Below are 27,828 nucleotides of genomic sequence, written 5' to 3' on the forward strand. Positions count from 1 at the left end.
TGCCTCTGCAACACACTGGGTTTAAATGCCATCTCTTCAGTTTTTGCTCACATGGGTGAAAAGTCTCATTAATCAGAAACTTTTTTCCCCCAAGTATGGCAGTAAAGTCAAAGGAATGATTGGCATTACACAAAACACTCTGTAACATACACACAGGAATTTATGTTCTCATTAGGCACAGCATATTAAAAAAATACAACCACCAAATACTCTACATCTTTGCTTGCACTATATAGGATTAAGAAATGAGGAAGAAAAGAACCATGCATAATGTGCAGGGAAGTGGGGGAAACTGAAAAGGATTTGAGGTTTCTGGAGTCCCTGCACGAACAGAAGGAATCGTTCCGGGGAACTCTGACAACGTGCTTTAATGCTGTGCTGAAAGGTCGTAGATGGCACAGTCCCAAGTTATCTGCACAGAAGGCTGATGTGAGGGTTTGTTGGGACGGAATTATTCAGTCCACGCATGGCCTCTGGGAGACTGCCAGGCAGTTGGTGCCACTGCCCAGCTGCATTATATGTAGTAAGACTTAGTGAAACTGGCTTTTGCATGAACCTTGGTTCTATTAAACTGCTGGAGGAAAGCTTCTATTTGCCGTTACATCCCAGTTTAAGTCTCTCTGCAACCCAACATAGGGATCTTGGCAAATCTGGATCTATCACAGCTTCCATATACAGTAGTCTTATTTTATAGAAATACGGAGAAGTGCATTGTTTTGTTGAAATGGCCTGTTCATTCATCATGTGACTACAAAGTTACAGTGAGTACAGCGGACTGTATAACACAAAAAAGCCTAAAAATAAATAGAAATAGAAATAGAAATAGAAATAGTGTTACTTTGAAACACGGAGTTATGCAAACGAATTAGTCACAAGAAGTCTTCAGTAAATAAATAGTGGTAATAAGCAGCATTAAAAATGACTGAAGTGGAACAATCAGGTAGCAGTATGGGAACTGTGATGTTATTAGATGGAAATGTGAAGGGAACAAAGAAAACTGACAAGAAGGAGAGAGAGAAGGGCTGGTGTTTGAAGATTAGAGCCATAGTTTTATGTGGGAGGCAATGGCCGAAAGGTCCTTGAGAAAAGACCTGTCACACTGATCTGATGTGGGCTTTTCTGCTAGTCAAAAGGGCTGTTTTAAACAGAGGAGTATATGTTCTATTTGCAATATATAGTTGCAACAAGATGAAACAATTTTCTTTAGTAAGTGGAATAGCACTTGCATTTCTTTGCCTTTGGTGTGTAGTATATATGAGAAGTTTGAAAACCTTTCGTATTTATGGTTTTGCTAGCTGGCCTAATCTTTCAAATATTAGATGTTATTTCTGGTTTTGTTGGAGGATATCTTTATGAATATACCTCCTGTACCTTAATTGAATTGATTATAGAGAGAAGGGACTGATTATTTAATAATGAATTATTCTTTGAAAAAATTACTGAAACAAAAGGATGAAACTTTAATAGAATTACTGTGTAGTAAACTATCCAGAGACAGTGCTAAGCATAAAGGGCCTCATCATCCAGGTGACTATATAGGTTAAGCACTCTGTCTGGATAGAGAAGGACAGGTGGAAACATGGTCTCCACTGGACAGTGTTTCATCTCTAACCCTCAGTGTTGTCCAAGCTGTTGGATCTGTTTGGATGAGGCCTGGGAAGGTTTTGAAGCATCAAACTGAAGGCTAGTTCCTTTGAGATGAGAGACTTGTCAGATTAAAAGCACAGCCTGGGAAGCAAGAGATGTGGAAAAGAGAGAAGAAAGGTATCTTCCTGGCAACAAAGCTGACTCAATCATGTCTTATTTGGATGTTTTGAAAGTAGAGTTGCTTGTACACAATTTGGATCATCTCTGTTCAGAGTAAAATAATTCACATTCACTTTGAATATCAGTCATTTACACTAGGAAGATGCTCAGAAGTTGTGGTATTTTTCTTCTGGTTGTAGAAATCTTAATCGCTGTAAAATCTTAATTCTGCTATAATGCAGGAATGTTCGTATTTCATGCCAGGCTGAAAAATTCTCTCAAATTCACCACAAAATGAATCAGATTTAGGGATACTTCTTATCCCTGATAGTTTCCATCGGAAAAGATAGATGGGTGATATCGACTTAATCCCTAGGCAGTTTTCTTCCACTGCAGCTGATGACTGAGGAGAGGATTTGAAGAGATTGCAGTTGGTGGATTTTGTGTTTAAGAGACTTGTGGCAACACACTGAGATACATAAACTGGCAGATATAAAATATTTTTTTAAAAATCACTTATAAGAACATTTTGCTGTAAGGATGATTTTACCATCTACCAGTTGTTTTGCTGTGCACAGGAAGACTGGCAGGCAAGTGCCCTGCTGGGCCCAAAGCAGTAATTCTTTGCTTACTTGGTTTGTTACTCAAATAATCCAAAGAACTCTCAACTTGTTTCACTTCCCAGATTTTTATTTAAATCTCAGTGAGATGATGGAGCACTGGAAAAGGCCTAATATTTCATATCTGATCCTCCTTTCAAATCTCCAGGCTCAAACGGAATTGCTTACTATGAGATGACCACTTGCACTGATTGTTCTGTCAAAGCTCTGACCACCTACTGCCAAAGTGGTCAGTAATGAAGTGGTTTCTACTGTCACTTGTGCAATATTAGCAATAGTGTAAGAAATGTAGCTTCTCCATTTAAAAAAGAAAACAGAAAAAATGCACAATGACTTGGGTTTGTTTAATTTTTTTTTACTTCACTCCTCCTGCTAATACATATGTGACAAATATTATTTTCCTAGATGACACTTGTACAGTGGGTCTATGGGAAATGTCAGCCAGCAAAAAAAATCCTGCATTAATGTGCATACTGAAAGCCTTCTCATTATTTCTCATGCCAACTAGGAGCTTACTAAATAACAAAATAGAATGCAAATAATAAAATAATGCAATTAAGCTTGTATAAAGTTGGGCCAGTCCAGAAATAGCAGAGATAAACTGCATACACTACTTCATATATATATGTTTTCCTTAAGAAAGCTGGGGTACTGATCTTATGCACACTCTACATTCTTATCAGTAAAAAAAAAAACAACATAGAAATAAATAAATTAAGGTGGTACTGTGCTATGTAACAGCATACAGTGATGACAATAATAGAATATGCCAGAGGTCATCTTTATTAATCCTTTCAAAATAAATTTCTGTCTGGAAACTGCAGTAGGGTCAAAAGTGAATGTTGCAAAAAATATCCTCCAATTTATGAGATTTTTAAAAGAATGAGGTTTATTTCTTAATCTTTTTAAACAATGATAAACTTTGTACACTAAACTAGCCTCAGTCAGTTTTTTAGGAATTTGTTGGTTTTTTTTAGTATTCACATCTTTCATAAAGAACGCTGAGACTTGAATACACGAGCTAATGCATTAAGGAAACCTTATTGTAAGGTGTGCATTGTGAAAAATATCACAAATGCAATTTGTTTGTTTGGGCCCAAAGGCTATGAAACACAAAGAGGATTACATTAATGCTTGTAAGAAATTCTTCTTTCCCATTTTTGCCTTAAAAAGAAAGTGAGCAATCCTTACTTGGACATTTTTTTTATGCTAGCAATGGTCACAGTGGCCTCTAACTTTTCTTCTTTTAGTCCACTCTTCCGAGCTTATTAACCCTTTCTATTCCAGAAGCTGTTCCCTGCCCTTGGACAACTAGATGATTATGCACAGATCCAAGGATAGATTTGTGGGGGGAATGCCAGAGAGAACAGGAGGACTACGTACACAGTACTAGTACCCTGGCAAATCCTGAATGCCCTGTATGTATGTCCAGTCCACCATGCTCTCAGTCATATAAAACCATGAGGTATGAAATTAAAACATAGTGTGACACATTATGGAGTCTTTGAGTGATTTTCATCAGCAAGACAGATTGCTGTAATATATTAAACAGATTTTTTTTTCAGATATTATTTTAATAAGAAAGATTCAGAATGTTCCTGCTATCAAATTTTTTTTTAAAAAAAAAGGAAAGAAGCAGCATTTTATAACTGTCTTAAACATAATCTCATTTAAGCTGAGAGCAGAGAACAGACACAAAGAAACAGTTCAAAGATTATGCTCCTTCACTCAGGCAACAAAAAGATGTATGACCTGAACAGTCACTTAGAGGTAAGAGTTGTTACAGTTTTAAAACTAGAAAAAAAAAATAAATGCGGCTGTTGACAAAACGTTACAAAGAGGTTTGTTGTAAGTCACTTAATATGAATTAGACCATGCCCTTGTGTGGCCAAGAGGCATTTAACTAAACATTGGAGGCTGCCATATCCTGAAGCAGAACTGAGCTTCGTGTGAATGGCAGCAGCTGCTAAGGAAAATGTCTTAATAATCTCATCAATAACTGTTACCCTTAAAAGTATGGGACTCAATTAAAAAAAAAAAAAAGAAAAGAAAAAGAAAAAAGAATTGAAGACCCACAGATACACACAGGTTATAAAATTAATGTGTACAAGCAACACTAAAAATGAACCTCATTGGATCCCGTAATATTGTTGTCTTTTCTGTCTGTCTGATCTACCCTTTAGAAGTCCCTTTCTGTTAAAAACACAATAACACAAATCCAAGCAGTAAGGAACTCACTTAGTTAAAATATTATTATGATGTATGCAAAAATATTAATATGCACACAATTTACGGCCTCTTGCTATTTGTTTTTGTTTCTTTAGCAAGTTGTCAATAAAATTTTCAAGAGTGAGGTGATTTATTTCTTTTCTTAAACATGGAGGCTTTCTTAATTAAACTTTCTTAATTAAAGTTGTTCCTAAATTCACAGAGTTAATAAAATGCTAAGAAAGAAGCCTGGGAAAAAAAAAAAAAAAAAAAAAAAAGTTTAATGTAACCCAGAATTTTAAATTAAATTGCTGAAGTTGATTAAATTAATAAAATATATGAACTACAGATCATCCTGCATTTAATCCTTAGTACCTTAGAAAAATAGACATAAATAAGGCTCTCAATACAATTACAGGAGGTAGTAACAAATTTAGCACCCTAAAGCATCTGTAAGGAATAAAAAGCAAGCTCTCTAACATGCTACAAATAATGAACTATAGTCTTACTTTTAAAAATTTGAAGGATTTTAAATGCTGTGGTTGGGAAGAGTCAGATAACTAGACTTTTTGATCCACCTTCCGAAAGGTCCCTTCTTCATCTGTGTTTCTTCTGCGTTTGTCAGATTTGACTGTAGCATTGTGAGGACCTATTTATTTTGAAGTGGGTTTATACTTTCTAGTCACTTCTCAACATCTTTCTTGAGCATCTTAAGGGCGCTTTTATTCTAGCTCATCACTAAGGACTTTAGAGAGCTCATTGTATAAGTACTATTAAATTGTTACTCATTTTTAATTTAGTTTGTTGGTGTGCTGGAAGTATTTTGGTAATGACTTACGGGTATTTATAAAATTAATCACTTTTGTTTTAAAAAAAGTACGAATTGGAACGAAAACTTCTCATGAACAAAACCGTGGGCAAAATGCCCGGATCTTTTTAGACAGCTCATAAAAGCACTCCAAACGTCTATGTTCTACAGAGATTATGTCAGTCTGACATAAAGAGTTATCTCTGGTGAAAACAGCAACACAAGTGCTTTGTTGTAATTGTGGGGGGGGGGACTTTACTCATAAAAACAAGTAAAGCACAAGACACCACAAGCTGCTTGCATGTATTTATCCAAAGTCCAAGTGCTTGTGGTGCACACTCACTGTAGCTCCTTTGCTCCAGCACAGTGTCAGTGGGTAGCAGGTAGCCAGTCCCAGCGTCTGACATTGCACAGAAGAGAATGCTATAAAGTGTTGACTTGCAGTGCCCTGGGAGAGGCTGACAGCATTCTTTGTGCTTTTGGCAACATCACTAACAAAAAAGCATTCTTGGATCTGAATTTTGCTTCCTGTTGTTGAAATGATGTCTGAAACAAAAAGAATATAATTGTTTCCATTAGACAGTACCTACAGCGTTGAAATGATTGTGGCTGGTAAACTGAGGAAAACAAAGTGTGGAAGTTATACTGAGAACATCCATAGACAGTATGTTTTAGATAGGAAATCTTTGAAGGAGTACATCTTATAACACAAGAAATGTAACATGCTTTTCCATCAAGTTTTATTTGCAGTTTTTAAGTCTTCTGCGTGTATTTTTGGGGGTGAACTTAAAATTCATGTCTAATTTGAAAAATATAACCAGCCCAAATATGTGATAGGATATCTCCTCCCCACCTCTATCTTTTTGGCATTTTGTCTGTTTCTCCTGTTGACAAATACTCAGCTACTTTCATCTGGATGCTTCTCTAGTGTCTCAAATATGACCTTGATCACCTTATTTTCTACAAGTGTTCAGAGCAATCTTGTTACTGACAGCCATACTTTTCCAATATGAATAATACTAAACAGATTGAGAATTTATTCATTCCTCAGCTCTAACTATATCTTTCTCTGCTCCTTCTGATCAATCTGTCTTGAGTGCTGCTTTACCCTGGTGTATTGTTTTCTTTCCTGCCCATATTTTTGAAAGAGCCTATTTAGATAGTCTGTTTTATCAGTTCTAACATCAAACTCTATCATTATCTGTTTTGCTTTAAAATAAATAAACTTCTTGGAATCCCATATCATGCTAACTTCAGAGCAGCTGTCTATGCAGTATAATAAAGACATAACTTCATTACTACGTGCCAGCATCCCTGGTTAGCTAAACCCAGCTAGCAGTGGGAACAGCTCAGAAGGGAGGGTGCAGCACAAGCTTCACAAGGCAGGAATCCACACGTTCCTTCTCCTGGGATCTTTGGAGCAATTGTATTTTCGTTGTCTTCAATGAGTATATTTCTTTATCTTACCACATACAAGAGAGGAACTCTTTTGCGACAGTCTCATTCAGTATTCTGAAGGAGTTCTAAGTATGGTCGAATAATTTCTTCATAATTATTTTTACCCCAAAATACCAAATTGTAATATCATAATTCTTGACTAAAACATTTTCTGCACTATTTGTGTAATATCACTTATTTATCCTCATAAAAGTATCACAACCACTGCCAAATCGGGCAGAAACTGCTATCTTGTCTCTGTGGTAGCTTGTCTCTGACCTCTAAAAGAGCAGATGACATCTCATAGTGCAGAATTATGAGTCTCACTCATTGGAGATTTCTTTCACACACTTCAAGTTACTGTGAGCTCATGCACCAAAGCACTTATGTGAAGTCTCACCCCTGTCCAAAGCAGAATACACATCTATGATTGAATATTAAGCCATTTGTGGTTTTTTCTATTGTTTTTCCCAAATAAAAATGTTTATTCCTTTAAAAAATTCTATTAAAATCTACAATGCAGTATGGTGATAACCTGCTAGACTTATTATGTATATGTAAAGCATGCACATATATGTGCTGATCTGTTTAGAACACCTCTTTCTTAAGTATTGTATTATTAATTATGATCTCAACAATTACAAAATTGAATTACAAAGCAATGAACTATGAACTGTTCTGAAATTAAAATGTTGTATTTTCTAAAATCATTTTCTAATACTCTAAACTCAGAAACATTTCTTTTCCTCATCTAATTTATTTAGCGATTAAATCTAAAAACCTCATTAACTCAAAATGTTTATTTTTCTACCAAACCATGAAATAAATGAAAGGAGGTCATAGGCCATGTTTTCATCTGGCAAAAAAAAATGGCGAAGAAATGTTGTGTGTTAGCTGAGAATCTAGCCCCCATTTCTGAACATTACTAATTTGCTATTTTTAAAAGTATTTTTAATTTAAAAGTTATGAGCCACTGGAATTTGGAATATATATACACAAAGCTGTGAAGCATACTGCCTGTAATTACAGAAATGCGTGTCAGGTTAATGTCTAATATTTGTCTTTGGTAAGATGACCAATGTTCTTTCTAGACAAATGAAATGCTAATGATTTCCTCTCTGCACTTTGGAACCCAGCCTAATGTAGTGCTACATGGTGTAGCTTATTACAAAGAAAGTGCGGAGGGAATTCGCTGAAAGTGAATGATGGTGATATACTGTATTGAAGGAGAAATAGCTAAGCTACAAAGAGGCTGTATGTAATGTTCGTAATATAATGATGAGAGAAGAAACAATATTTAAGATTCTCAGAAATGGTCTTTTCAATTAGGAATAAATGATTCAAAGTAAAGATGAAGTTTTAAGTACAGAGAAGGATCTCAATGTCCTAAAGGAGAAGATGAAGGCTGGACTGATTTCAGTGGCACGAAATTTAAAAGTACAGAATACCAACTAACACTGTTATGGACTAAATGAGGAGAATGTTTATGCAATGTGGACTTAAATTCCTGTGTGGGCTCAATTTTTGAAAATATAGTTATGTAAACATTTTAAACCTAGGGGAAGAACTTGCAGTACAGAAACTTTCAGTGACAGCTTGGAGGCATAAAGTCTGGGGCAATGTGGTACCACAGAACAAGTTCCTTCCACCTGCAACAAAGGGTGGAATATCATTTGAGACCCTGGGCAAAGTGGGATCTATCTGTGCCACCTTACCCAGTCACCTGCAGCTCAGCCTATCCCATCTCTTGCAGGAACAAATAGACTACATCTGCATTTGCTGGATTTCCACTGATGCTAACATCATGCTAAGACATGAGATTTATAGGGCCTCTTTTGAATTCTCTTTATCCCTGTCGAAACAGGTTTGAAGACCTGGCCTAAGCAGCCACTGCTTAGAAGCTACAGATCTGGCTACTAGGTTTGAGTACTTGCTGGAATTCATTATCAACATCACATTTATTTTTTTCTGCTTAATACTATGCTAAATAGGCATAATTGATAGTATTCTACAGCAAGTGACCTTCAAGAAACATACAGTGTAATGAGTTTTCTTACAAAAATATTTATCACACCAGTATTTCACATAAGGACTCTTAAACAGAAATCCTCTCTTCATCTCTAGGTCTATCTGCCTGCTCAGATTTCCTTCTCCACTGGAATTTCTTCTACCAGCATCTGCCACTCCTTCATCTAAGCTCTCACAATACAGTATGGGAAACATCAGCTCCAAGCCATACAACTCTGGAGCCTCCTCTTCATCTAGTATTGTATCTTTCTTCTCACCTCTGCTGGATGCAGTATTTTAAGTTTCTCATTCTGAGGCTGCTTGGGAAGAGCTCTCTTCTCCATTTCAGTCTGCTTCCCCTTCCTCAAGTTTAATCTAGAAAAGGATGAAAAAGAAACATCAGTGGGTTTTTCTAATAGGGCACAATTTCTCCAGTACCAAATTCAGAAACCACAGCCATTGCTATTAATGCATTTTGCAGCTGAGAAGATATAGTAATAGGATACTTTAGGTTCTCATAAGAGAAATGTCAGAATAAATTGTTACTCTTTCTAAATGTTGTGTGACTGAGAATCTCTTCAACATGTGGAATAGATATAGCAGTAAGAAGACATTCCCATCATCAGGGTATTCCCACCTCGTAACTCAAACTTATCCTACTGAAACTAGCTGAGACTGAAAAGTCTGTTTACATGTCAGCTTTGTCCTAGACATCTCACCATTTCTTCAAAACTGCCAGATGCTATACTTGTTAACACTGGTATCAGTCCACCAGCTATTCAGTTGTACTTGCATTTTCATTCTTTTTCTTTTTCTTTTTCTTTTTTTTTTCTCAGCCAATACCTGACCTGGCAATGTTTTTGATCTGTATTCTCTCCAGAAGTTTACTCAATGGTTTTTAATTACTTTCTTCCACTGTTGTTGGTTATGCCTTCTTTTCTTCACATTATATTATCTTCATTTTTTTTTACTTTTCTCATTTCCTGATTCCCAATCTCTTCTTTTTTTCTTTCTTTCTTTTTTTTTTTTATTTCTCTGAGTTACCTGTTTCATATCTCCCATTTCAATCTTTCTCTCCCTCTCCTTTTTTTTCCTGAAAAGTTTTCCTCAGCTTCCACACACTTCTTCTTCTAAAGATTTTATAATCATTTTTCTAATCAATAATGGTATATTCCACTCTTCTGAGGATGCCAATCCTGCACTTTAGTTACAACAACTTCATAAATCGCTAAGGGATGGCACATAGTGGCTGGAAAGCTGCATAAAGGAAAAGGATCTGAGGGTGTTAGTTAAGAGCCAGCTGATCATGGGGACCAAGAAGGCCAATGGCATCCTGGCTAGTATTAGAAATAGTGTAACAGGCAGGACTAGGAAGATGATCATCCCTCTCTTGGTACTAATTTATTGGGCATGGTGGCAATGGGCTGAAGGTTGGACTAGATCTCAGAGGTCTTTTTCAATCTTAGTGATATCTGGAGATCACTTTTAGTTGTTCAGCTCTTACTGTCTGCCTCCATTGCGCCCAGCCTGCATGACTCCCTAGTAAGGTATCTTGGTGGTGGTGGTTAGTTGCTTCGGGCAAACTTATGCATATGTGTTGATAGGATATCCAAGCCACAGTAGTGCAGACACACCACATTCACTCATAGACACTTTAAGATTTTCTAAAGCTGAAGTCTAACTGACATAAGCCAGGGTTCAAATTCTGTGGTTGCGAGAGTGGGCTCAGGCAGAGCTAGAGTACTGTACTGAAAGTGCCCACAGTCTATTACAACAGAGCCTGTGAGTGTTTGAAATCTCTTGTTTAAAAATTTCTTTAGTACATCTAGATAAGACATCATGGAGAATCTTAGTGTGAACTGATAACATCATATGTAAAGGCAAATTATAAAGTATGCCAGGTGACAAGGAGAGAAACCAACTGTCCAAACAGTGTAAAAGCACGCTGTAAATCTAACAGTTCTTCAAGAGGGATTTGAGCTCTTCAGGAAATAGCAATATCTCTTATAATTTACACAGCTCAGCCCAATGGTTTTTTTTACAAAAAGCCGTACAGACATCTTCTCTCTACTAACAACTCTGGCACATTCTCGCTTGCTGTATGGGAACTGTTGATCATGGCCTGAACCACTGATTGACCACCTGAGGCAAGCAATGAGTCAACCGCAGTAGCACAGGTGAAGGCAATTCACCTGTGCTATCAGAAGGGGTGGAGCTCCCCCTCTCCTAGACCCCATTTAAGTGCTGACTACGATAGAGGAAGGTTCTCTTTCTGGAGATTGCTCTTTGTGGAGTTTGCTATGAGCCTGCAACACTGGTGGGCATTCCCATTTATTTTGATTATCTTTTCATCGTGATAGTTTTACTAAGCTTAACCTTTGTACTCCTATTGATTGTACACTTGTATAATGAAAGAGTAATAGAAGCGCTTAATTTTAACGAGCTGTTGTTTTTTAGGCTTGCCCTAATTATATATTATGGTAATTAATGTTACGTTAGATGAGGTTTTTTGTGTTGTTTTATCACAGTAAAATTCAGGGTTGAAGAAGGAGATCTCCACCGCAATTAATAATTCATCTGTGAAACATGGAAGTGGTAAAATCTGAGAACAATAAATAAATATAATCTGCACCAGAAAGGCAGTCAGTGCTGAGTGGGGGCTACTCACTCGAGCCCAAATGTAGTGGAAACAGTTTGGTTCTAGATGCCCTGCTGAAAATGCTACGACTGTTATCTGGCACGTTCGTATAATTAAAGCTATGATCCTGATCACTTCCAGCGTAGAGAAAATACTGCAGCAGAAAAGCAGTTGTCAGTTATTTCTAAACCAGCTGATGAAAATAAGCAGAACGCATTACTAATCTAAGCTGATGACAAGAGTGTGGAAAATTAAGAGACCTTTACTCCAAAAAGATCTTCAGTGGCTGGAGGCAGAGAATGTAGGAAATTTACTGTGGGCTGTAATAATTGCTGTCTGCCCTGGGAAATGGCATCAAGGCCAGCGCAGTCATGGCTCCATGCAAGCACATCCTCTAATTATTGAAAAACCTGTGTAGAGTCTCAATGTTAATCAGTCTCTCAGAGACTTCAGCTTTATGTGGTTAGTGCAGATTTATGGCATTTTTCTTTTCTTGTTATTAAAACTGATATTTCACAAGGAAAAAAGTATCTCCAGATAACTGTTAAAATGCAAAGTTTCAGTCATAAAAGAGAACTGCAGGATTATTCTGAGACTATTCCACAGAGAACCCAAACAAGAAGGGTAAGAAACAAAACATCAAAGACACGAGGAAAAATGGAAAAAGATGAGACTTTAAAATATTAACTGAAGACGCAACAGTTGGCCTGTAGATTTAAGAGGTTATAGTGTAATTAATTAAGTGCTTGTTACAATTAGGGAAATAAACAGTGCGTGTACTAATACAACATGAATAATACATAATTGTGAAAAAAGTAAAACAAACTGAGAGGTTTGCATGTCCACATTACTAGAGTTATTTGCTTTGCTGTATCAATGATGTCACTTGAAAATAAACACAGAACTTTAACACTTTATTCCATGGCCACTATTTGCTTCCTTTTACTAATGCTGCGGTAACAGGATAATGTACAACTTCTGATTATTCCACTGGGGCAATTAAAAATGGTATTTCGATCCATAATGCTGAAACTGTTTTGAAATGTTATACTCGGTGGTCTTTACCAAATAATATATTGAATCAAATTTCAAATTATCTACTAGTTGTGCCTGCAAATTTCTGGCAAACAAAGTAGAGAAAGTTGTGTGTCTAACGATCTTTTCTCTTACTGTTACATTTTACATCAACCCCAACCTTCCTGAGGTATTTTCCACTTCATAAATAGTAGAACCCTGGGAAAGTTCACAGAAATGAAACCATAAAAATTGCAAACTTGAATGTCACTGACAGGATTTGAGAAGTGTTTGTGATGGGCAGGGTGGGGGCTGATGTGTTAGTCACACATCATTTAGTTGTTAGTTGTCACCATTTTGAAAAATATGCCATAATAGATCTGATACGTTTACAGGTTTTAATTTACTAGTGATGGCTGACTGCTCTTAAGTGGCCTAAATTAACATCAAAATAATCTTTCTGGAAAGACATGCATAAATACTGCATAAGGTCTGACTGTAGACTGTACTTACAAGCCAGGAGCAGCACATTTACTCCATGTAGAAAAAGATGGAGCAAGGTATCCAATTATTTATACAGCAACAGGAAGTTCAAAAGGTGTAACTGGAATAAGCAGTGGGAATGCCTGAATCAGAGCACAAGGCTGAAATCAAAAAAGGATATGCAAACTGACACCTGATATCAGCTCTTTGTACCTCTTAAGATACCTGAAAGAAAATACTGACCAAACACTGTGGATATGTGTGCAGGAAAGATGCGAAATGATTTAAGGTACAAAACTTAAGTGGAAAAGCAGGTGATGTGCACTAAAAAAAAAGTTATTAGAGATGGATGGACCTTGAGTACATCTTTTCCAGGATGGAAAAAAGTAATTCCTAGTTGATTACTTTAGTGATTGTTACTTCTGAAACCAAAACAAAAGTCAGGTGTTCATAGCAGCACCACAGAAGTGTTGATCTCGCACTTCCCTATGGGCATGGCTGTGCCATAAAGCAGTAAAATGTGCTGCGTACAAAATTTCCAAAGTCTCTGTGTCCCTCCAGTTCTGCTGGCTTCCTGTGGATGTGGATATTGAATTTTGTCCCTGTTCAAAAGGTGATGTAAACTTACTGAGTGAAGTCCACTAGGAAGGAGTGGAAAAGGAGGTGGGGAAAAGAAAGAGGGGGGTGAGGGAGGGAGACCTGTTCCTGTAGGAAAAAGACTCACTTAGTTGTGAGTCTGAATAACAACAAGTTAGCTGTAAATGGGAGAGAGGAACACCAGTACTTGAAAGAAAACCCTAAGCACAAGGGAGGAAGGAGAATCACTGATATTTAGTAATATCTGCTTGAAAACAATCCAGTTATGAGCGTCACTTTTTTTGTTTGGCTCTTCATGGTGTTAAAATCAGGGATTATCAGTTTTAGGATCTGTGCGATGTCTTTCACACTCTTCAGTCATCGAGTTTCTCCACTGCCATACTTTATGAACCTATGCCAATTAATTTGCAGAAAATTGAGAAAAGATGTACTAAACCCTGTAAGCTCAAACAAGCACCCAAACCCTTTCCCTCATGAGACTGAGTACCTCTGGCTGTGAGACTTTCCTTATTTTGGGATGTTGTTGGCTTTCCCAGCTCCTTCAACAAGCAGAGGCACAGGTACATTCCGGCTGAGTGCTGGGTTGTGGAGACCAGAAGTGCCTCTTAACTCCAAAATCAAAGCCACGTGGATGCTGACATCACAGCACATCATCCAGCAGGAGACAATGTTGAATTTTATTACAGACCTAATCTTTCTTGTAGTAAGCTCAAATTATCTTGGAAACTGCCTCAACCCACCTCCCAGCTGAGAGATATTACTGAACTGGAATTTCAGTTTACCTTGTTATTAGACAGAGATGCAATGTATTTAGATGAAACTGTTTAAATAACATTGTTCAAACAAAGAGTCATTAATTGTGTGTATCTAGCAACATCTAGGATGGAGCTACAGAGTAACAATGTTATGACATAACTGTAGCAAAGATTAGGATTGCCCAAGAGAGGAGCTATTAGCTTTATCCTGTCGTCTTTCTGGGGCTGAGGCACTTAGAATTCAGAAAGTCTATATATTTGAGGGCAATTGATTGTCTAGATATAGCAAGGAAATTCTGGTGTGAAAATCCTGTATGTGTGTAAGAAGAATCCATGCCAAGAAAACTTCTTCTCAATAAATGTGCTTTCCCAGAGCCTAAATCATAATTAATTTTCTCATACAAACTCCTGTTTTGCATTTAGAAAAGAACTTAATGGTTTTGGCCACAAGACCACTACAGAACAAAGGCACTTGCGTTAAAGCCTGCTGCAACTACACACAAATCCAAGTTCATCTGTTTACACAGCAATATATCTTTTCTAGGATTTATACTCCTAAACTGTCACTGCCAGCCAATGTCGTCAATTTCACTTTCCAAAAGGTGTTATTTGAGTAGATAAGCTCTCAGAAAAAAAGGCAGGGTTTGGACAATCTGAATGGGTTTTTTGGGGGCAGATCCATAGCAAATGAGTGAAATAATTCTTCCAAGAAATGCTGCAACCTGATTTGCCTGAGAAGCTCTGTATGTTGGCAAGATCTCTCTCACTGCATTTGCAGGCTCTGGCAGTTCTGTTAATATTTTTATGTATCTGTTAATTTGGACACAGTTGTTGTAGGATCTTCAGCCAGTATTAGATATTCTCTATAATCCCCAGGGTTTTCTATCCTGTTTTTTACTTCTTTCCTTGTTTTTATCAGTTGTCACCTATTGTGCATCACTATTTTACTCTTGGGTGCTTTAATTATATATGAATGTGGTATGCTTCACAGCAGCTAGTTTCCATTTGCCATCTAAATATCTTTGTACATGAATGGAGTAACCTACATTTAACTTCACAGACATACAGACAGTTTGCAAATCTACTCTATTTCAGATTTTTTTTGTCTGCCTACTTTTATTTGATAATTGATTCTAGCTGGTGTTTCCTTTGCTTTCTGAACCTGAAATGAAACACTTTTCCAAAAACAGAACACCTGAAGTCTAGGAGGCTGGCTTGGGATAGTGGAGGGCCTCATATTGGCTTCCTTGGTGGACTTCATTATCTTAAGCTGGGCAATTTCTTTCAAGGACATCTGTTACAAGAATCAGTATTTTATTTTAATGCCTAATAGTACTAATTTATTAAATAATTCAAATTCTTATGGCAGCACACCATCTGATTTTCAGAAATGCCATTTTCATTTCAGAATAGAAAACAGCTGCATAGGAACAAAAATATATCGAAGAATTCTGCTTTGAATTATAGCTGCATTGTATTTCTTTTGATTTTTTTTTTTTTTTTTTTTTTTTTAACTTTTAACAGTCCTATGAACACCTATTTGTACTTTTTAGAGTGTTCTGAAGTTACTTAGAAAGTAAATAATTTGGTTGGACTTCTTTAATTAATAGTTAATCCACAACTTGAGTGACAGTCTCGCTAATCGGGAAAGCAGCATGAACAAGTGGTAAGTAAATACAAATCAGAAAGCATCAAGAAATAAATGTCTGGAAAAAAAAACAGCAATGCACTGGGGGATTTCCTGGTTTTAAATCTGCACAAACACAGATTGAGCTTAAGATGTGTAGATATTGGTTAAACAATTTTTAATGAAATATAAAGACCTATGTGCTCTTAAATAGATAATTTATGTGCAATGTTATTGTCTCCCAAGGTTTAATTAAATGTTTGCCTTGTGGCTAATCAGCTACAATTAATAAATGAAGCCTATATTCATGTCACTTAGAGGAGATGTTAAAATTCCATTAGAATTTCAGTATCACTTTTGTGGCTGGTTGATAACAACAACCCAGTACATGAGAAACTTACACAGACAAATTTGGTACAGATACTAATATGAAATTACATTTATATCATGCAATGCTTTTTTCACACTGTATGACTTTAATTTCCATTTGAAGGTTAAGTACTCGTAAGTACCTGGAGTGGAAGTATATGTTTCCATAGCGCTTTTCATCTCCAAAGCAGTTTCCAAAGTTCAGCTTAAAGTTCTGCTTTGCCTACGGAGCAGCACCTCTTAGCCTTACAGACACAAAGGAATTTACAGAGGAGAAAAACATCCATTAATCCACAGACCTCCTGCCCCCAAGGATTTCAACTATCTCTAGCATGATACACTTAAACTCTTAGGACTGTAACAACACCACCAGATTTTTATCCTAGATGCTAACTTCACATGTCTTTTTCACTTCAGCTACTTTAATGTTATGAATCTCGGTTGGTAAGCATTTAAAATGTAGGTAAGACTCCTGGGTGCTTTCCCACCTGAACGCCTCACATAAATCACAGGCTGAGAGGGAGGAGGCCAAAGGCAATGCTGGCTGTCACTGACAGCATTCCTGAAGTCAGCTAGAAAGAAAATTTCACATCTCCAAAGACGTTTGTTCTATGCAGCTAACATATTGTTATTTATCATTTCCACTACTGTAGTGCCCACTGGGCTGAGCTGCATTATGAAATGTTATCTATAAATAATATGCTATTACTTGTCTGTGTCACTGCTTACAACCTAGTTTAAGATGAGAGATGATCAATGGATGTGACCAGAACTGGAAAACATTAATGGAAGGAGCTCAATAACAATACAAATAAATGCAAAACTTCAGAGATGCAACTTACTGGGGAACATATGTGTATATATTCTTCAGCACAATGAAGGCAATGTCAAATGATTTTTTCCACCAATTTTAGTGTGATCGATCAGAAAAGGGAGATAACTGTGCAAGATGTTTCTATTGCCATCACTTAAGTCATTCTTTTTGACTGCTTCTCCTTTGATTTGGTTAGGCCCTGGCTCAATGACTAGTCATACCATGCATACAATCAAGAAATTCACTCAGAGGACGCTGAAAGACTGTAAATACTACTCCCTTTTATTAGTATAAAGAGGGCATAATTTATTAGCTACAATACATTAAGGATATTGTCTGTATATTTTGTCTTAGGGAATGAAAACATTTAATAATAACTTATTTCTCCTGGGGTTGCACGGATATCTTTATCTGTAAGTCACTCTTCTTTTACGGAGGCTTTCATTTATTACTGACTGAAGACTGCACAAATTAAATGGGAATAACAGTATCAAGCAGAGCTATTTAGCCCACTGTTCCATGGAAAAAAAAAAAAAAAGCAACATAATCTAGATTAAATAGATAATGACACACTGAATGCAATAAATGCAGTAGAGTTTCATAATAAGGTGGCTGTTTCTATCAGTTATTAATATCAGTTCTACACATGAAGTATTTTTTTAAATGCTCTACAGAATAAATAGTCTTGAAGTAAATTCTGATTACTATTTTCTATTCAGTCATGAAGGAGACCTTCAAACTCGCTTGCCTGAGGCACTGAGAAGCTCCAGGTCTTTGACGTTCATGAAAGAAAGATAACAATCACTCTTCAGGGGAGAGATCTTATTATATGTACCCTGTGGGGTTTTTTTATCCTTTATCAAACTGCACCTTTGTGGGCCTTTAATTTCTTAATGGGTTGTTTATCCTTTCCCCCATAATTCATGATGATAAGCTGCATGTCACATAGATACTGTTATGCTGATGAAAAAAGTTATGAGCCAAGTTGGTGATGTAGTTTGATCAACTTCTCACACAGATATTTCTAGATAGATGAAGTAAATTCAATTGGTAATGCTACAAATGTTTCAGTAGTTGAAAGTCCATCCGAGGTATACCTGAAAGAGTATAAATAAGAGTATCTGAAATAGGTAAACGTAACTACAGAACCAGGATCAGATGTTAAGGGATATCTTTCAGGTACACAAAGTGTTGGGGGGCTGGATGGGGGTGAGAAGAGAGAACAAAACAGCATGCTGGGGCAGTTTTCACTGTATCGCATGTAGAATATAGGACCAACAATGGCATGGCATGGAAGACTTAACAGCATGAATTTTAGAAAACAGTGATGCTTGCATCACTGCTCTGTCATTTGTGAATAAGTATATAGGATGATCTCAAACAAATGCCAATAAAATCTTTGTGTAGTGCCAACTCTGATTTTTTCCTACAAATGTCTCAGGTTAAGGAAATACTGGTTTAGATACTACAGAGATTTTTTAGGCTGCTGTGAATTCTATTCTCATTTCCAACAGTCATAAAATTGAAGGGCGGTATCTCTGGTACTTCCAGGAATACAAATAATCACACTTTTGAATCACGGAAAACTCAAATTTCTAGGCATGCAGAACAGTAACACTTTATGAAGAGAAACTTCTGCCCCTTCCAGACTTTACTTCAAGGTTGAGGAAATGCTACTTTATATATATAAAGTGTGTATATATCTGCTCAGTTTTTGATGTGCATCTGTACTCCTAATACCTAATTCCTACCCAGATACGTTCCATACATTCATAAGCATTTACACAGGATTGTTCCTGAAATAACCATTGCTTGTTGGCAAAACATAATTATATTTTTATTTATCTTCCTCTTAACTGTATCAGCCCTTAGACCTGTTTCTTTAGAGCTAACCTTTGGAGGGTTGCTACTTATGTTAGCAAGTTGTTAGCAATATGAATGCTTTTCTTTGAAGTGAATAAAACCACATATATAAATAAATGCTCACCAATGTGTTAGAGCAGTGTTAACACAGTCTTATTTTTGTTTAGTTTTCCACTATACTATTTAAATTCTCTAAACAGAGAGAAATTGAAAGCCTGATAAAGAAATGGCTTATAATATTTAATCCTTTAGCTCTAATATTACTTCAGAAGACTTCGATTGAAGGACCAGCTAACAAGCTACAGTAAGATGAAACATGACAAGGAATGTGAAACAAAGATTTTGGAGACTTACATTCTCTTTCAAATATTTGAATCTTTCCTAAGCCTATTGTACCAGCAGCAGAACTTGGCAGTGATCTAGTATATTGATGCATAATGTGTATATAATGAATAGCAAGACTAGTGATCCTTACAGTAACTTTTACACTATAAGTTTGTTTGATCTTTGTCGGCACTGCTGTCTCCATCTCATCACTCAAACCAAAAGCTGGGAAAAAAATACGTGATGTAGAGACAATACTGAGGCTGCTTAAACAGTATGTAAGCGCTACGTTAGAAGAACACTGGAAATCTCTAGCCAATGTGATTCTACTTATCCAGATGTAAATGTATATTTGCCATGAAGAGAAAAATCAGAGGCAGATCATCCAGACTAGCCACACAGTACAACTCCAAAATTAAAAGTGATGGCTCTTATGGGAAACGTAACTTTTATATTCGAAAGTCATTCGTTGAGAAAGCAGTACTAGGTCTTGCCTGGAACAGCCTTCCTTGCAATGAAAGGCAAGACTTGTGTAAAAGAATCTTATTAGGGCCCTATTTATGATGTGGTTACCCTGCTTGTGTATTCAGGTGCTAGCTCTGTGCTAGCATCTGACTAACAAGTGTTGTGGCAGCACCATTGCCTGCTGACAAAGAAGCTGATCAACACATGGCAGAACTGGGCTCCATGCTAGCGATTTGGTCCAAAAATCCCTCATGCTCATCTCTAAAGAAACAAGAAGAGTATCACTTACAGATGGAGTAAAACGTATAAGCAGTCTTGAAGAATCTACTATGAAAGAAAAGCCTTATAATGTACCTCAGGAAATGGCTCCTTTTGTATGCAAGAGAAAACCATTTCTGGTTTTGGCCTATGATTACTACCTGTAAGTAGTACTACCTACATATTTCTCTTGCATGTGATTATCAGGAAGGTAGAAATGCAGTTTACATCTCACGTGTAAGGAAAAGGTGCATAGGAAGTATTAATTTATTTTTGGAAAGATTATCTGTTTTGAGAGGCAGCAGGTTTCTGGTTATTTGATTTAAAAAGAGTTCACACACACAAAAAATAAAACTTTGTTTAGAAATATTGATTGTAAAACCTTACAGGATTTGTCTGCAGAAATTTTCTGCTTTTTTGAAGATTTTGTGTATTTTATTTGGTATGAAAAATAACACTAGTCCCACAGCAAACTTTTGGTTAAAGATCATTCAAATCAGTACCTAGCTCACTATGCCATGCAAGGTCTCACAGAGTTGAAGAATCTCCCTGTTGACCTCTTTTTATCCCTTGTCCTGGACTGGGAGCAGGAAGAATATTGATTGAAGAAAACCTGGGTATTTTAGAGATTATCCTGTTCCATCATCCTGTCAGATCTCCACCTGCAGCCCACAGCAGCCTGCACTGTGTTTTGTACTTTTTGTGTACTCTGTACATCTTTGTACACTGATTGGTGCCTGGTAGCATGCTCAGGGCTGCCACCCTCACATTCCTCATTTCTGTGTTTTAACTTCCCAAGTTTGTCATGGTTAAAGTTGACATCTTCATCACTTAATAGGGACGTTTCATCATTTAGACCATTTCTCATTTTCTACACTTGAGAAGAAAAAAAAAAAAAAAGAAAAAAGCAACTTAGATTTTCTTCAGTTTAACTGTTGTATATTATTTATTTATTCCCTTTAAGCCTCTTGCAACCCACAGTCACTTTCTACAATTTCTAACTTACAATGCACATCTATTATACCAGATATCTTCTGTTTTGTAGATGTTTTCTTTGTAATCTATCCCTGTCTGTTTGGCAAATGTATTCCTTCGTCACAGGATGATGCCTTTAGGAGTATCTTGGCTAACATCCTTACACAGTTTCCAATTAATATTCTCCCAGCAGACATCTTACAGTGGCCTTCGCCTTTATATAATTATGCCTTCCAACACATGAAGCATATATATTATTGGTTTGGATTTAGTTCTGTTTGCAAGTAACAAATGTGATCAAATAATTATCAGTTATATCTAAGCTATGACTAGTTTAAGTTCTGTGCTCAATTCCTTTTTATTTGTCTAGATGAGGTCTAATATAGAATTTCCTTCCATTGGGTGCAACATTTCTTAAGTTAGGAAACTGACACTTAAAGTGTTTTGAAATTCCTCGTACTTTTTAACACCAGCAGTATGAGATCTCCAGCATGTGAAATTCATCATGGTAAAGGAGTGTTTTCCCTATATGTTGTAGACAGTTAAGGTATGGGTCATGCTGTTCTCTAGTGTGATTTGATAGCTAAGTACCCTGTCAATTTCTGGCTTATCTGTTAGAACACTGACCCATAAACATTCAAGATCGTGTGCTTCCGATTGCCATCAACTCAGAAACAGGTAATGCCATCTTTGAAGTGCTTTCTGTCCACTTGATCCTTCCAAAATAGATTATAACAATTGATTTTGACGTGCCAGTTTTCCAAACAGTTTTAGCAATAAAAACTGGGTCAAATCAGTGCTACAAAATGACCTCTTCCACTGGTGACAAGTTTCCAGCAGTGGAATGGAAGCTTCTGTAAAACCGGTGCTCTTTGTATTCTTTGATATCCTGATTATGGATATCTTTTTCATATTAAAAAAAACCTTTGTTGGTTCCTTCTCACTAGTTCTGTTTCCTGTAAGCTGTTGGACTCTCTAGCTGATCAGTATAAGAGCTCTTTTGTTACAGACATCAGGCTTGCACCATAGACAGTGATAGAGTTTTCCACAATCCTAAAATCTCTGCGCCACTCACTTAGATTAAATCTGGGCTTATATGCTTTCTGGTTTTTATTACTCGATAGACCTGAAGGACCGTCTGAAAAGGTCCTGAAAGAAAATAAAACTTGTTCACAGCTGTGACCCTTTAGTTCGAGACGAGTTAACGTTAAAAACCTTCAGCTGCGCTGGGTTCGCGCATCTTCCGGAGCTTATAAGGTCTAAACTCAGGCTTAGTCGCTCTCTGGGCAGCCTCTCACCGCTCGCTACCACCTTCGGCACCGCCCGCCCCCGTTGCCATGGCTGGGCCGGGAGCGTCGGCACCAAAAGGCTGCAGGGCCGCCGCGCCGTGCTCGGGATGGGGGCTCCGCGCCGCTGCTTTTCAGGTGCGACGCGAGGGGACGCGCCGTCCGCGACCCCTTCGACCCCTTCTCCTCCCTCGCCGTCCTTGCGGGGCGGGTCCGCCATTTCGCCGGGGGGGGCCGCGGCCAAACGGCCGCTATCCGCCGTGCTGCGGTGGACGTTCGTGCGTTAGGCGAGTTCCGGCGCTTTTTTTCGGGGGGGCTGAAGCAGCGTTATAGGAAAAGGCTTCGGGTACGCAGGTGGTTAATGAGCTAGGGGGAAAAATGAACGCACCGGTCTCGTAGCCAGTTAAGCCAGCCGGAGCTTGTGGTGGTGCAGCCGCTCCTGGCTCGGTGCTTCTGAGCCCCCTGCCTGCCCTGTCCCACCGCTGCCCGCAGTCAGCCCTCCTGCTTGCCAGACTGAGAGGCTGTAGTGACACGTGCTCCAAAAGTAAGGGGCTTGCAGCGAGCTTTGCCTCTTCTCTGGGCTCCGATGTTGGTATGAAGTTTATTTACCGTTCCTCACTGAATAGCATCTTCCTCAGCAGAGATCTCCCTTTCTGTGTTGCTTCTGGATGCAAATCTGCACTTTCTGTAACAAGTGTGGTTTTCTACACTGATGAGATACCAGTGCTTGTTGTAGACTTTGCTTTTAGTTTTGTAATGTTTTTTTTTTTTCCCCAATGATACACCTGTGTAAAATGGTGCTGCCTCCAATTGTAAGTTGGTTTACTTTAATGTTTTCTTTTTCTTTGTAACAAATTTAGTACTACAAGCGCTAAAAGAGTGACTCAGAGGAACTAACCATATTCTGACATCCTTTCAATCCATAGTTTATTGCTATTCCATTCTAAGTAACAATTTTAAAAAATTAAAAGAAAAAAGCTTCATAATAAATGTAACAAAATACTTCATCAGTGAAATGGCTTTCATTCACAGAAAGGCTTTTAAATAAAATATTCTTCTGATACCAATCATCAAATTGATTTGTATCTATCACTCCGTTCCCACAAAAAGAATTTTCTTCCACTAAATGCAGCAAATAGTTAACTTCTTACTCTCCTTTCCTCTTCTCCTCCCCCCCCTTATATTCTATTTTCCTGTCCCTATTAAAAGTTTCTGCCTTGAGGCCTACCAGCAGGGCATGCAATACCTACATTAAACCAAATTTAAAAGTGAGGGTGCTCCTGCTGCTAACGTCCTCAGATCACAGACATGCAAAATGAAGGAACTGGCAGCTGAAACTTTAATGGTAGGAAGTGCAGGCTGAATACTTGGGGAAAAAACACAGTAGCTCTCTATGACAAAGAAGTCCTATTAGCATTTATGTACTTCAAAATGACAAGCTAGACAATTCTACATAACTGTGGGGCTTTCTGCTTTTGTTTTAAGTAAAATCCTATGTTGCGTGTATAAAATTACTTGGATTTTTCTACTCACATGCTTGTTACTGGGACAATTATGTATTATTTTGAACATTAATTCACTGCCTTTTGTAGTATTGCACATTGTACGTTCAATCATTTCTTCACCTTATGTACCTGCATAGATTATTAACATTTGGACATACCTAGCTTGAGGAAGCATGGGGAATTACGTGCAAGTAAGATGCCTGCACTGTTGTTTCTATGTAGATTAAAAGCACTCCAATGAAAGAAAGAAAACTACTGACCTTAAGGTCGTATCCATTCCTACGCATTGCGTCCTCATGAAGCCATGCTGAGGCCCAAACAGATTTGTGTGGAACTGGAGGGCAGTATTATATGTGATGCATGGAAAATAAAAGATTTAACTGGGAAGTGGCAAAAAGGAAACAAGATCATTGTGAAAACATTATTTCAAATAATTGGGGTTTTGTTTGCTTGTTTTAGTTGAAATGAAAGTGTTGCCTCAAGAAATCATTCAAAGCCCACCATGGCATCCCAGGTTTGAAGAGCCGACGATTTGCCCACCATTAGGTTTTGCCAGGTATGTGCCTTTTTTTCTTTCAAAATATGATTATTTTTACTGTGAATAGCTTCAATCTTATGTGACAATTTGATGAATTATTTTCAATTTGTTGCAGCATTTCAAAATGCAAAAATAAGAAAGTAGAAAATTTTATCCTAGGAAAGTTTTGTTGTTAAGAGGAAAAAAAAAAGAGGAAATGCATTCTGTTTAAGGTAGATGTTTCATCCTATTTTTTCAAAGCACCTTCAGAAGCTGTAGGAAATTATTTCTGATTAGTAGGTATTGTCTTGCATTGATAAAATGGAAGTTAATGAAAATGTACCTATTTGGATTTTTTAAAATGGTCTTTTTTTCATTCCAACAAAAAATAGTCTGGCATCTCTCAAAATACAATGAATAAAACTGCCTGAAAACAACAATATTATCTTGTAGTTAGTACCTGGAGTATAAAATACAGTGCCATAATCCTTTCAAGCTATATTCCTATGTGTGCCTTCATGAATTTCCAGTCAGTTTCCATTTCTCTTCCTATTATTAGTTATCTATACTTTTCTGTCTCCTTCAGTGAATACTCCTAGTTGCTCTCCAGCCCCATAACTTTATAGAACAAGTCTGTTTAATAGTCTCTCATTACTAATTGTAGTCCTGGAAACTTATGTTATTTTTCCTCAATTCCATTTATTTCAGATAGAATTTTGACTACTTTAATCAGGCTTTCTGAGGGGGGCCCATACCAGCAGATTGATAGAATGCAATGATGTGTGCCTTAAAACATTTTTTAAAATACAAATTAAATTGGTATGGCTGGAGCAATGTTCTGCAGCCACCAATTTTTCCATTAATTATGAGGGCTGCTCTGAAAGTAATGCCTTCAGTTTTCTTGTGTTGGCCCATGATGTCAGAGGCAGATGTTGGTAGGGGGTGAACCTTCCCACCAATCTCCCAATCTGTGTTGTTGCCATGTGACAGATGGCAGCAGAGGGGCAGTCTGACATAATGGCATCTGACATGGAAGTGTGTGTGAAGCAAAGGTGTGTCACTGAATTCCTCTCTGAGACAAACCACTGACATTTATTGATGCTTGCTGAATGTTTATGGAGACCAAAAAATGTTGGGTGGTGCGCTTCAGCAGTGGTGACAGCAGCAGTGGGTCACCTCTGCAGGTACAGATTTGTATGAGCACAGCATGCAGGCTCTTGTTCATCACTGGCAAAAATACATAACTAATGGTGGTGACAGTGTTGAAAAATAGTGGCTTGTGGCTGAGAAGTTGGTCCATCGGGTAGTGTTTCCATGGAAATGAATAGGAGGCATTACTTTTGGAGCAACCTTTGGTCCACTGTGGGAGAACTTACCCAAGATAGGATTGCTTCTCTCCTTTATTTGGGGAGTGTCACGTTCTAAAAGATCATTCTCCTTCACTCCTGTATGATGTTGTGTCTGTCTGCAAAGAAGAAACGTGTGATTCTGTAATGGTGTGGATGATGCTGCAGGTGCCTCGTGATTAAAGCAAGACAAGCTCTGCCATTTTCTTTGATAGAAAATGCTGAAAAAACTGAACAGAATATGCAGTGAGGATAGAGAGTTATGTGAGAATCTGTTTGGTCCTTCATGCTTTATGCGACTTTGTACTGTTCTTTGATTAAAAAGCCAGTTGTATTTATCTTGAAGTCTGTTTCTGATCAAAATCTGTAGCTATTTTGCTGTGTAAACTGGTAACAGAAATAGTTATTAGAAATAAATGGTGTCAAAAGCTAACTGTGGGTAACTGCCGATCGGATTAAAATATATTTGTTTTTAATAAGGGAGTGCTTTAAAATTAAATAGGATTCAATTTATAGGTGAAGAACACCTCATATAAACTATTTATGAAATATCACGAGTCATCATTGAAACGCTGGAGAAATAAGGCTACAACTGTTTGGAAAAAGCAAGTGACAACTTCTGGAAGAATAAAAATGATGCTTCTTAGCCAGTACCATCCTTAGCTTACTTCTCTGTTAGAAATAACATCCATTCTAAGTCATAGTGTCAGTTGTTATCAATTATATTTCTTTTTAATCTTCATTGCATGTAACACATAGAACAACATTTTAAGTAATGATTGTTTGAGGTAATGGAAATTTCTGCTATTTTTTGTTTCTATGTATCATCTGCTTGTCTTGTCTGTGTTGTTCCTGTATTAATATCATTGACAATAGCAGCCAGAATGAGCTAATTATTTGTTATTTTCAGTAACTTACATTTCTTCCAGTGTAATTCCATCAGTTCAATACTCAGGATACTGCAGGGCTTCTGTAAACTAATTGGTTTGCAAGTTGTTGCTTCTGTTCTTTTTTTCCCCTTGGCTGCAGGTGTTTGTTTTCTCCTGTTCATCTTTTTGTTTGTTTTGTAAGTGTGAAAGTTATTCCCTGTTAGAATTCAGAACTTTATATACTGACTGCATGGCAGATGATAGTTTAGATTGTATATGATTTTGTGGGGCTTTTTTTCCCGATTTTTCAGTATTTAAATATCTTTGAGAAGACAGTAAGAAGGCATCAGGCTTTCCTTTATTCCAATTTGAGCTTGTTTTTAACTGCAGTGTAGATTATATTGCAGAGAGGTGACAGTGATGCCTAGAAATTTGTATCTTGTAGATGAACGTTTTGCTCTGGGGGTCTGGACCTTTTATTTTTTTTCCCATCTATATCTGCTGTTTTCTTTCTGTGCTTATGAGGTAAAGAAGGCTCATTTTTGCAGCCTTAAGGTACAAAGATCTGCCTTACGTGTGGGTGTGTTTTCTGAATCGCTCACATTTAATGATCCAAAGATACTGCTTTTTAAATATATTTTGTTAAGTGATATAAACCTATTGTGTCTCAAAATACAGTTTACATCAGTTTAAAATCTATAATAACTGCCTTATCTTCTTTTTCCTAATGACACTGCTCGTCTTCCTAAATTGTGACTGTTTTTCTATGAAAATTTTGATACTGATGAAACATTGGCATTGATTTTCACTGAATTTTTATGGTAATATCCATAAAGTGTGTATTTTCGGTGGTCAGCAGCAATTCTGTTACGTGCTGTGGGAAAGCACAAGCTTCTGTTGGTGTATATCAGTAACAGTAAACTTGGGAACAAATTTCAATGCTCTGTTTGTGCCACAGGTTTTCACTATTATATTGTTTGAAATTCAGACACGTCAAAATATCTCTAGGTTGCTTAGCTATTTTGTTTTCATTTAAATGAATTTCAGAAAGTGTCTGGTATTCTCAGAGCAGTGAAGAGTACGATGCTTATATTAGCTAACATTATGAAAAGAACTGACTCTCATACCTGTAACAAAAGTCAGCACTATCATACAGGCAGAGAAAGAGAAAGTTACAGATTTATGTGGAACACTGATGTTGAATTTCTTTTATCTTTGAATGATAACCAGACAATCTTTGTCGTTTTTTAAAGGGAAAAAAAAAAAAAATCACATTACTTTTATGAAGATAATGTCG

At 37.2% G+C, this 27,828-nt stretch overlaps 1 protein-coding gene across 16 annotated transcripts in view; it reads left to right on the forward strand.

Annotated features, from left to right (window-relative positions):
* The window catches only part of TTC29 (tetratricopeptide repeat domain 29), a 366,043-nt gene that overhangs the window by 223,233 nt on the left and 114,982 nt on the right, over positions 1-27,828 (forward strand). For 10 of the 16 annotated variants that reach the window (XR_016465780.1, XM_090138569.1, XM_090138564.1 and 7 more), the window contains one exon: positions 24,259-24,355. Coding sequence is in view for 15 of the 16 variants with exons in the window: in XM_090138569.1 (XP_089994695.1) it covers positions 24,264-24,355 (92 nt within the window). In the remaining variant the exon portion in view is untranslated. The other 6 variants (XM_090138566.1, XM_031588875.2, XM_090138572.1 and 3 more) reach the window with 6 other exon arrangements.

Source organism: Phasianus colchicus, chromosome 4 (genome assembly GCF_987193195.1).
Source record: "Phasianus colchicus chromosome 4, bPhaCol1.hap1.1, whole genome shotgun sequence".
NCBI lineage: Eukaryota > Metazoa > Chordata > Aves > Galliformes > Phasianidae > Phasianus > Phasianus colchicus.